Source organism: Cydia strobilella, chromosome 10 (genome assembly GCF_947568885.1).
Source record: "Cydia strobilella chromosome 10, ilCydStro3.1, whole genome shotgun sequence".
NCBI classification, from domain to species: Eukaryota; Metazoa; Arthropoda; class Insecta; order Lepidoptera; family Tortricidae; genus Cydia; species Cydia strobilella.
Genome location: NC_086050.1, coordinates 2,310,144 through 2,322,682, shown reverse-complemented (window position 1 = coordinate 2,322,682; position 12,539 = coordinate 2,310,144). Strand labels below are relative to the sequence as shown.

General features: G+C 39.7%; 2 protein-coding genes across 4 annotated transcripts in view; one reads left to right on the top strand and one right to left on the bottom strand.

The window, feature by feature from the left end:
• LOC134744619 (blood vessel epicardial substance-like) overlaps positions 1–12,539 on the bottom strand; it is a 78,260-nt gene that overhangs the window by 49,514 nt on the left and 16,207 nt on the right. The gene's annotated exons all lie outside the window — the stretch shown is intronic.
• On the top strand, positions 2,877–3,599 carry LOC134744881 (specifically androgen-regulated gene protein-like). Its single transcript, XM_063678826.1, has one exon. The coding sequence runs from the start codon at positions 2,877–2,879 to the stop codon at positions 3,597–3,599; it is 723 nt and encodes a 240-aa protein (XP_063534896.1).

The following is a 12,539-nucleotide window of genomic DNA, read 5'->3' as shown; positions in this document are numbered from 1 at the left end:
ACTTGCGCGACATGTTTCGGAGAGCCTAGGTCTCCATTTTCAAATACGGTCTAAAAGTACGTGAGTAAAACCGCTAAGTTAGTTAAGTTATCACAATATTCTTCGCGGGTTAATGTTGGTCATCACTTTTGAGCATACGATACAAAGCTTCCCGTATGTTCAGTCGCTTACATTAAAAACAATGACGTAGTTAACTTAGTTTCAAATATAATTCATTAAATTTAATGTTGTCCAATACCGACAAAGTTTCTGGCTTCCACAAAATATGAGGCTAATTAAACGGAACGTGCAAACATCGCCTTAGGTCATAAAAATAGCCTTCCTTACTCAGCAGTTCCAGCTTAACTCCGAGTAATGAGCTTAATTATATAACGACTATTGCTAGAGAATTTTACAAGATCATTCTGTGTAAATATTATATGATAGTTGATAGCACTGTCCCACATAAGTTTGTGCCGCAGATATGCATAATTTAGTCTGGAAGGCATGTAATTCAGTCTAATAATAAGTCTTTTGCAAATGCCATCCTTATAAAGATAATGACAGTTCCGAGTAACATATAGTTTGCATCGAAACGTGGACTGAATGGATTCATCAAGTGGCTCGCGCTTTGCGTAAATTAATAAGCATGCAGAGGACAGCCTGGGGAGTTATTTTTAGTCTTAATGTTAGTTTGGAGGTCTCGAGACGATTCTTGGAATATGTTTTTGCGTTCGTCTTCCCAGTAAATCAATTCACGGAATGGAATAATAAATAAAGGGAAGATATTTCGACAGGATTTGCTCAAAAACACCTTATTCTATCATTTCTATCAATACCTGCTATGCTTTGTGCTATCTATTGTTGTTAATTGTTATTATTTTGTTTTAATAAATCATCTCTAATGAGTTTATAGGTATTTTAATAAGAAATCCACCTTCCAAAGATATAGTATGTAACGTGTTTTAATTATAATTTTGTCTGAATGTAACTTTCTGCTTTTTACTCACATTATCACTGTAACCATGTCCAACTAAGCCTATTTTAAAATTCTAATACCAGTTTTGCATTTGCATTTCGAATCCTTCCAACCGAATTACCATAAATGGATTATTACATTTCCACATTTGAGAGTTTACGCCTCTAAAGCCATGCATATTCTACCAGTCTTTAGCCCGGGTAGGCAAAACAATGGAAGTTTTTAGTGAATGGCGAAATTCCTGCCACATTGCGCCGAGCCATTGTACGGATGCACGTCGAAAAATATTCATCTGAGGGCGTAGAACGGTTTTGTTTGCTTTACTGGGAAGAAAATATTGGTCTATACTCGAATGCAATGCGTATTTTTCCGATCTTATTTGACTTCTACATTATTAAGCTCAATTTCGATTTTAATATGTTGGAGTTCAGTAGGCAATTAAGCATCTAGCTTAAAACAAATTGTTCGTTATTTTATTACGTCCTTGTGTATCTACTAGTATACCTAGAGTAGAAAACGGTTCGGACTCACAGACTAGATATTAGATATCTACCTACTTATTTAATTGAGTGCAATCGTTTCTAATGGAATGCAGATATTTAAAGCATCAAAAACAGATATTTTAAACATGACAGTTAGCGTAGCGTACCTAATGTAGAACGGAAATATGTTTTCCTGGAATATACCTATAGTGTATTTAAGGACGAGGCAGTTTACAAAATACGCCTAGTTATTATGTGGAGCCGTAGCTAACATTTAATAAAAACTCAAAATTACATTTTATTAAAATGACAGTACATTATTACACAACACAACAATAACACATTCAATTGGGATCAACCAAGGCTTTATTTGACCTGTTGCAAATTCTCTTTGGTGTGCGAGCCTCAATTTCATCAGTAATTCATGCGTATGCATTTCAGATCACGTCCCATCGACGCCAGACGAGTGTAACCCGAGACACGTTTAATCGATAAAACATACTATTTTCATATAAGAGTTATAGTGACTTACATCCTTTCGGTATTGAATATGTTTACACGCAATTACAATAGACAACGCATGGCTTGATAAATGTAAAGTGTGGGCTTCGTTTCGTCTGCTCTGAGATTGTGGGTGTATTTTAATATGTCCCAGCTTTATTCCTATCATTATTCTGAGAGATTTTTTGGTAAAAATAGATTAGATTAGATATATTTATTTCATAACATATGATTACAGTACAATACAATATAATGTTTAAGTATAATCACAGATTATATAATAGTTCTTGTATAATCTCTACCTTTAAGGAACTAAAAAAATGGTGTGTCGTCAGTGTCGTGGAACACTTGGTTGGAACGAAGTTAAAAAAAGCTGGTGACGTGTTCATGCTCATGCTCATGCTCATTGTTATGTTATGTTCTTCGTGTCCGTGTCCGTCATCCTCATCCTCATTTTCATTCTCATTAGTCTCATTACATATTTCTCAATTTCTTTTCTTTTTATCTGTGACGGCAAAAATCTGACACTTACATATTTCGCAATAGTAAATGGTGGTGAAAATGTTGACTCACTTATAGGCATGCCTAGTTCGGTGACTTTATTTGGAAACAAAGTTCATGTAAGTAAGATGATTCATCTTTTATCCTAAAATAGTGCTATAAACGCTTGTTCTTTGCTTCGGTTCTAAATTGGATGTCATCGAAGAATTTGCAAAGTGCTAAGAGGGTTGTGTTGTTAATTAGTTTAGTTCCAAGCACCCAACAGTTTGATAGCTACGTAAACTATAAATGATATAAAAAGGACCTTTCGTCAGTCTATTTGCTTAGGTTTGCTTATAAAACACCGTTAATACCTCATCGCATCACCACATTCACATCCAACGATAGCCAGTCTCAGTAAGGAGGTCAGCACTCTTAAGGAGGATGTGTCTGCTATGTTAGACCTACTTAGACAGCAAATTCTTGCCATTAGTCAGTCAGTGGACACCATTGAAATGCGCAACCGCAGGAAGCATTTGCTGATTAGTGGAATGCCAGAGGTAGCAGATGAAAATGTAGTTGAGTCCGTTGCTGCTGTCTGCCAAAATAATCTTAGGCTACCAGATGTAACCTGTGCCTCAATATCAATGTGCCACAGACTTGGAAGCAGCACAGGCAGCCGCACCAGACCAGTCCTGGTCCGATTTTGTGATCTGGAGGTCAAGAAAGCTGTGTGGGCAAGGAAAACCGCACTCAAGGGTACTCGGATAGTCATTTCGGAGTTCTTGACAAAGCAGCGGCATGCAGTCTTCACAGACGCCCGCACACATTTTGGCATGCATCAGGTATGGACCAGGGATGGTAATATCTTCATTAAGCTGCCCAGTGGGAAGAGGGAGCGTGTAACAACGGCTGAGCAACTCCAAGCGCTGTCTGAAAGACATGTCCCGGTTTCTACTGGCGCGGCTTCTGCTCCTGCGCCCGCGACGCCAAGCGGAACTGAGTCTGCATTAAGTTTAGCTGCTGCGCCTGCGCCGGCCCCCGCGCCTGCGCCGGCCCCCACGCCTGAGCCGGCCCCAACGTCTGCACCGGCCCCAGCGCCTGCACCTCCTACAGTCACCGTAAAGGCTCCCGGGGCAACCAGGAAGCCAGAGGACAAGCGAGCGACGAGGCGTTGATGTTCTTGAGTATTTTAGAGTTTAAAGACCGGTTTTTCCTGTGCCTTTGTTGCCTTTCTATTGTAGGTATTACGTAATTTGTAAGTTCAGAACAGCACTTTTTTTTTTTTTCTCCTCTTTGAACGGTACTTTTAACTTTTTTTCAATATAATAATCTACCGATGTTATATTTTGCGTTCGTTTTTGACGATTTAGTTGTCAACTTGTCATCTGTCACACGTCACTCTGACAAATTTGATGCGTTTCGTTACTGCATTTTCTCTGTTAGTGGTTTTTTTTTTGTGCAAATATTTCAATGAATAACGAACGGAACGTGTCTCTGAAATGCTAATTTACAGTTTAGTTGGAATGTTATTCTTTCTATATGTACCATTTATTTTTTTTAGTTACTTTTTGTCTTGTTTTATACCTATGTACTTTTATTGTTAGTTTCAGTTTTTTTTAATACTACTTTGTGTTATCATACTGTGTGTAACCGGTTGGCTGGTGGGTTAACGAGAACCTTGTTGGCTTATTTTAGTTACATGTGCTTTCTGGCACGGAAATATAATATTTATTTTATTTATTTTGTATATATTATCTGTATTTTATATATTTGTGTACCTACCTTTGGAATATTATGTCCGATGATGATGATGATGGATCTTTTTATTCTGCTTGCAGCATGTCTGGTTCTTTTCATTCACTAAATAGCACAATATCAGAGCTCGATACGCTTGGCAACTGCATATTTAACACTTTTCAAAACTACCCCAAAAACTTTAACGTGTGTCATATCAATGCACAAAGTGTTCCTAGCCACTACAATGATCTTCTCGAGTCTTTCTCCTCATGTAATGTCCACGCCATACTTGTGTCTGAAACATGGCTTAAGCCTAATCTCGCGTCTACTTCCTTCGGACTCCCTGGCTATGTCTTGCTGCGGAACGATCGTATTGGCAGGAGGGGTGGTGGTGTGGCCATATATCTCCACAGTAACGTTCCTTTTAAAATTATAGCTACATCCTCACCTCGATTATCCGGCTCTATGGAATATTTATTTGTTGAGGTTAACATTGGTGGGACTAAGGTAGCTTTAGGAGTGGTCTATTGCCCCCCTACCATCGACTATTTTGCGGACCTCGAAACCTTGCTGGCCCCTATAAGCACCGAGTACGCCCATCAGTTAATCATGGGAGATTTTAATACGGACCTTGTCAAAGACAACCTTAGAACTCGCAAATTGTATGCAAACGTAGAGTCAGTTGACTTAGCTGTTCTCCCACTCAGGCCCACTCACCACAATGTAGATACATCAGACTCCTGGTTAGACCTTATTATTGTCTCGTCTATTGATCTTTCGGATGCGGTCGGTCAGTTTCCGGCCCCAGGTTTTTCGCATCATGACCTTATTTACTTAAGCTATCGTGTCCGGCCTCCCAAGCCACAACGCGTCACTGTCCAAATTCGCAGCTTCGCTAAGCTAGACATTGAAGCTTTAAAACGAGACGCGAGCGCGCAGGACTGGTCGACGACCTTTTCGGCAACATCCGTTGACAAGGCTGTGGACACGTTCAACTCGACTGTATTAGAATTATTCAACACACATGCTCCCATCCGTACGGTTAAGTTAAAACGCCCACCTGCTCCGTGGATTACCCAGGTTGTCAGAATGGCTATGGCGAGACGCGATCGGGCATTTAGGAGGTACAAACGAGATCGTTGCGAAGATAAATGGAACATATTTAAAACAGCCAGGAATAAATGCAATCAGACGGTGAGAGCTGCCAAACGGAAATATATCCACGAGAGTATTGCATGTTCGTCACCAGCTGAAACATGGAAATTCCTAAAATCGATCGGCATTGTTAAACCTACTTGCTCAACTCCCTCCTCTTTCTCTCTTAATGATTTAAATTTACACTTCGCTAAAACTTTGCCTTTAAATTCCGCTACCTTAACCAAAAGTTTAACCTACATTAGAGCCTTGCCCTGTCTTTCTAATATAACCTTCTCACTCAATCAAGCCACTGACGATGACATTATTAAGGTGATAAAATCGATTAGATCGAATGCTGTAGGCCATGATGAGTTGAGCAGATTAATGATCGTAAGCATCTTGGAATGCGTTCTTCCAGTTCTAACATACATAATTAACTTTTCACTCACTACCGGAGTTTTTCCTTCAGCATGGCGGAAAGCCTATGTCATACCACTTCCAAAAGTTTCGAACCCCATTACACTAAAAGACTTTCGTCCTATTTCCGTTCTTCCGTTTCTGTCAAAGATTTTAGAAGCAATCGTTCATAAGCAACTTTCGTCTCATGTTTATTCCAATCAAATTCTCTCTCCTTTTCAGTCGGGTTTTCGCCCAGGGCATAGTACTTGCACTGCTCTGCTCAAAGTACTCGAAGATGTTAGACAAGGCATGGAGCTGTCTCAGTTAACGTTGTTGGTACTAGTAGATTTCTCAAATGCATTTAATGCGGTTAACCATGACCTTTTACTAGCCTGCCTAAGTCACTTAAATATGTCATCGTCGGCGGTTCAGTGGTTTTCCTCTTATCTTCAAGATCGCCGTCAATCAGTTCGTGCTGACCGAACCTTCTCTGACTGGTGTGATCTTTCTGCTGGAGTTCCACAGGGTGGCATTCTCTCGCCTCTTCTTTTTTCAATTTTTATCAATATGGTCACCCCTAACATTGGCTGCTCCTACCATCTATATGCTGACGATCTGCAGCTTTATACACAAGCAAACGTTAAGGACATGGATCATGCAGTCTCTATCATGAATAGCAATTTAAGCCATCTTTCTGCATGGTCACGTTCTTTTGGGATCGTAGTTAACCCAACCAAATGTCAAGCGATCGTACTTGGGAGCCCACGCATGCTGGCGTTGATGGATTTACATAGTGTAGCACCTATCAGGTTTGAGGATGTCGTGATACCGCTATCACCTAAAGTGAAAAATCTGGGTCTGATTATAGACAGTGGCCTTACGTGGGAACCCCAGGTGTCTGATGTATGTCGCAGAGTGACGTACACGCTGAGATCGCTTTACAGGTACAAAAACTTTTTGCCAATTAGCACAAAGATCCTTCTCGTTCAAGCTCTTGTACTTCCCACTATCGATTATGCTGATGTGTGCTACTCTAATCTAGTTCAAACTTCACTTAACAAACTGGACAGACTGCTCAACAACTGTATTAGGTTTATATTTTGTCTTCGGAAGTACGACCACGTATCAGCTTATCGTAAGCAGCTTAATTGGCTTCCTATTCGTGAGCGAAGATCTTTGAGACTGTTAGGTACACTTTACTCTCTTCTATTTGATCCCAATACACCAGAATATCTCAGATCCAAATTTAAATTTGTTACTGCTCGCCCTGGTGGTGTTCTCCGTCCCTCCCGTAGCCTTAAGCTTTCCATTCCCCCTCATCGCACTGGTTTCCTGACCAACTCCTATACTGTTCAGGCGACACGCCTGTGGAACGACCTTCCACTCAATATCAGAAAAGCTCAAAGTAAATTCACGTTCAAGCGTATGCTGCGCAAGCATTTGTCTGAAAGATGTAAGTAATGTTTCACAGTAGGTACATGTATAAGTATATATGTAGATATGTATGTAAGTGTATCATACAAAGTATATGTTTAAGTTTATGATTTAAATATAATAGGTATACTATAATTAGTATTTAATTTGTAAATAGTAGGTAGTGATATCGTTTAATTATTTTCAAATACAGTACAAAGCCTGCACCAACAAACGTCTCTTTTTGGCCCAGTGGTTGACTGGTAGAGAATGCCTTAAGGCATTAAGTCCACCATTTGTACTTATTTTATGTGCAATAAAGTATAAATAAATAAATAAATAAATACCTACAGCAGATTCGCGCGTCATTAATCATATGACGTACGTTTATATAAACATGTACAGAAAATGTACCTCATATTTGAGGTACACTCGGTTCTGGTTCACTCGGTTCGTTTTCAAATTGAATTGAAGGATAACCATGTTGAGATATTTCTCAACATGTTTATCCTTCAATTCAATTTGAAAACGGACCGAGTGAAATAAATTCAAATTTTTCCTTGCAACAGTAATCGAGGAAAACACTGACGTCTTCGGCAATAACAAAAATATTCGGCACAGACGGCACCGTCTCAAATAAAAGTCAAAGGTGATGCGAATGTAAATACCTATTTCATTTTAGTTTACGTAATTCGGAGTGCAATTTGGTATTCAAATGTTCTTACAGTCTTTATTCACATCTCAAAATCATAATATTGCCGTACAGCATTGAAGTAAAACATGGTTAAGACAAGTTCCAACAGCTAACGGCCGATAGAGACATCCCATAGTTGCAGTTCGGCCCTAAGTTGAGACTGTTGAGAGAGTTCCGAGGATGCCATATCAATGTCGTGTTGTGTCTTGTCCACAGCTTTACCTCATTCATAAAGTACTGTGACACATAAAGTGAACTAGACAACTGAGCAGAGATACTGGAGCAAAAAAAAAAGCATACATATACTTTCTTAAGTAAAACATCCTGTGAGAAATATCAAAGAACTCTCTCTCTCATCTTATCCTTTATCTTGTTTGCATCATCACTTGCTTTTTGCTTTTTTAAGAACATTGGCACGACGTGATTAATTTGGAAACAATTTGCTACCGAAAAGTTGACCTATACTAGAAATAAAGTATATTTCTTCTACTGCAATATGTAACACCATTCAAGTTACTAAAAGGATCAAGTGCTCTTGCCAGAATGAGTTAAAACAATGTCGAGTCGCGTCTACAGATGGTAAGTAAAAGCAAAGAGCGTATTTTCAGTCTTCCAGAAATAGTAAATGGATAGAATCACAATAAAATCACTGACATAGTTGCGACTTTCGACCTATTTGTGCAAGGCGAATGTATATTGGAATACAAATTAAAGCATTGCTAAGAGCAGCAATAGGTATAGTTGTGCAAATAAGTCATCTTGCAAAATGTACAGTGAGATGAGATGGAGCGTGTTATTTTGGTATGGTGGAATGTTTCATAACTTATATCTGATTATAAATGACAAATACAAGGCAGTCATAAATTAATTTAAAGTCAAGCTTTTGATGCAGGGGTGCATATGGGATAACTTTGCTGGCAGTACAAAACATCAAAGAAATAGGATGGGATCGAAGGGCTTTTGAACTACAACGACAAGCCTGCTTATAATATGTAAGAAGATGAATATTCCTGAAGTCATCAGACGACAACTGTTTAGCCAACGTCAGCATCTCGTTTGAAAAGGGACAAAACATATTTATATTTTAACCAGGTCTTCCATGTTATAATTATAACATTTCATTTCACGACTCACCACTCACAAGTACCTACATACTAACTGCGTGAGTGACGCATGACACAATAATAGAGGATGAAATCACAAATCACAACCATCTTATCCGTGCAAAAGTACAAATACAGTCAAATATGAAACTTTCTTAAAGAGTAGCCGTGTATGTAAATCGTGTGCTACCCGCGGAGCGGCGCGCGCCAGATAGGGCACTTACGAAAAACCACCTTGTGAAATTGCTTCAGCTGTTTAAGGTAAAGCAAAATTATAGAGCAAAGACGCAGCAAGTTGAGTTTAGTCGTCACCTATTTAGATCACAAAAACATTGCAGATAAAATATACTTTAAATGTCTGTAAAAGCCTGCCCTTATTAAATAGAGTCATATTTTGAGAAAAATTCATCTATAGAATATAAGGCTTTTAGAATTGGAGAACTTCATATAGTAGTCATCTAGTCGGTAACTTTTTCGAAAAAAGTTTTACTATCATCGTTTAAAACGATCAGCGTTCAGCGTTTGAAGTTAATGATCGGTATTTTATAGTGGTAGGTTGAGACATGTCTGTCTGTCTCCTTCAAACAAGGACGCAACACCAAATTCGTTGCACCTCGTACCTAACTATCAAAGTTCGAACCGGATAAAATTTTATCATTAGAAAGCAATATCCATCGAGAGGAGAGATGCAAGCCGAAATTCACGGAAATATACGATAACGTAACCCAGTGTGCTCCAAACTCGTACTCGTGTATTAAATAACATATCTCAGTTACATTTCTTATTTCTTCCAAAATCCTTCATACTGTAAGAGCGCTATCGGATATATAAATAAAAAATAATAAAATTCTTTATTTCAGGCCTGATTGCCCATAGATTGTTAGTTATATACAGACTTATAATATTAGAGTTAGTACATCTTAACCTAGGTATTACAGTTTTATTTATTTATTTATTTGGGGTCCCGGTAAACAGGACGATGAGCCGACGCCCAGTGGCTAAAAAACGGACAATCCCACCTCTCGGCTATATCTACCAGCAAGCTGTTGGTGCTACCCCGCAGGCGATACATTTGAGAGGCGATTCTTTTTCTCATTATGGCATGAAAATCGTCCATTCGTGCTTGTGCAAACATGCCTGATGCACTGCAAAAGCGTGGTAGCCCCAACAGCATCCTGAAGCCGTTATTGAACTGGACACGCAGAGCACTGTAAGCACGCTTCGTATAATTGATCCACAGGCCGCACGTGTAGAATGATTGGCAATACGACATGAACAATGTTTTCTTGACCTCCACTGTACAACGCGCAAACCTGCGAATCAACATATTAGCTCTTACTGCCAGTGCCCTGCGTTCCCTCTCAATATCCGCATCGTCCTTTAGATCCTCGGTGATTACATGTCCCAGGTATTTAAAACTGGATACTCTGTTCAAGGCCACGCCGCCGAGTGTCACCGGCTCAACTATTGGTAGGGTCTTGTTACCAGCTCGGAAGATGAGTATCTCACTTTTTTTAATATTATAGATGAGCCCGTGAGACTCCGCATACGTGTCACACACCTTTAACAATTTGTTCATAGCACTGATCGACGGGCTCAACAGCACCATGTCGTCAGCGTAACTTATGTTATTTACCATTTTACCACCGATCGAACAGCCAACCATGGTGCTGCTGAGCTCGACAATCAGCTGGTTAACATAAATGTTAAACAGTAGTGGAGATGTAAGTCCCCCTTGCCTTACTCCACACTGAGCTCTATAACCATCCGATACCGACATCCCCCACCTCACAAAATTATACTGATTGTTGTACCAATATTTTAACAGTCTTATCAGTTCTTGAGGAAGACCCGCCTTCTGCAGCTTCTCCCATAGTTTTTCATATGACACTAGGTCGAAGGCCTTCGAAAGATCGAGAAAAGCAGCGCACACGGGGGTTCTCCTGTCAGTGTAGTACCTGACGGTGTGCTTCAGAACCAGAATAGCACTCTCAGTAGACAGACCAGCACGAAAACCGAATTGTCTATCATCTAACACTGCGTATCTACTGAGGTGACGCTCAAGCACACCGTCAAGAACCTTCGCTGCAATTGTTGCCAAAGAGATTGGCCTATAATTATCAATGTCAGATACATCGCCGGTTCTATTTTTTACTATCGGTACAACAATCGTTTTCAGAAACTCGTCTGGTAAGTAGGAGTGTCTCAAGCCAAGGGTAAAAAGCATAGCCAACAGCCTATGGATGTGATGGCCAGCGTGCTGCAGGTGCTCGATGCTCAGCCCGTCGTGCCCTGGAGATTTTCCCCGAGTCATTTTATTAATTACAGAGGCAACATCTTTAGCTGTAATAAGAATGGGGTTACTCGCAACGTCGGCTGCAGCACCAAGACCCTGCACATCACTGGCCAGTCTCGGCTTTATCCTAAAATGATTTTGAAACATGTTGGCTATGTCTTTATGATTATCACAGCCACTCACGCACACCGGGAGGCTCGCCTTAGGCTTCAAATTGTTCGTCTCTTTCCAAAAAGTTTTGAAATTCTTTTCTTTATGAGAATTAACGAGTTTGTCCATTCTTGTTTGTTCCTCGTTATTCTGATGGTACTTTAAGTTACTCTTAAAACATTTTTTGGTTCTAACCATTTCATCGTATAGCGGACCAGAGCTTGGCCTACCATAACTTACCCAGTTGAGAAAGCTTCGACGAGCCTCCGAGTGCGCCCCCTTGATATGTTCACTCCAGCCGGCTTTACTCCTACCGCGAACACTTCTCACGGCGTCACGGCCATCACTAGCAGCATCGGACAGGGACTTAATTATTCTTTTATACAGGGAATCTATCACTTGCCTATGGTCAGGATTGTCACACATTTTATCACAACAGCTACTAAGCTCCTGAGGAAACTCTATTTGCCTAAGTGACCCTTGACATAACTCCCTATATTTATCTATCTCAATGGCATTTCTATTTCCCCATATAACATTGTTTTGTACAAAAGATGACATTAATTTCCTAGGTCTAATTATATCTATGTTACATTGTAGCTCCATTGGAAAATGGTCTGACCAAAAGATGTCGTGGTGAATTTTTATGTTTTCTACCAATTTACTAGCGGATTCTGTAACTAGGCAATGGTCGAGCCACCGATTACAACCGATATAGGTATGATATATCTGATTCTCATGGGAAATTTCTTGGTTTTTCCTTAGTGGACGCTCGAGTTGGGCGTGCAGCGGGGCGGGGCGTGCGGCGTGTATGTTTAATAAATGCAAACGTATAGGAGCAGGCCTTATGCTCAAATCACTTGTGAGTAGTTGCAAAGATAGATATAACTCCGTAATAGATGGATACAGTCTAAGGAAAAAACGTGCCTCGAAAATCAAGAAAATTTGATTCTCGTTCAGAGGGCGCTACTAGTTTTGGCCTACAGTCGTATAGATGGCGTTGACGGTTTCGTTTGTTATTTAACAATTTTAACGCATATCAGTGAAAGAACATGCGGGTCAAAATCATAAAAATAATTAATGCAAATAAAAAAAATCATTTATCTATATTTAAATACATTATATCGTATTTTTATAAATATTTATTTTCAGTTTTAAAGTGTGTCAACAGATGGCAGTGAATTTA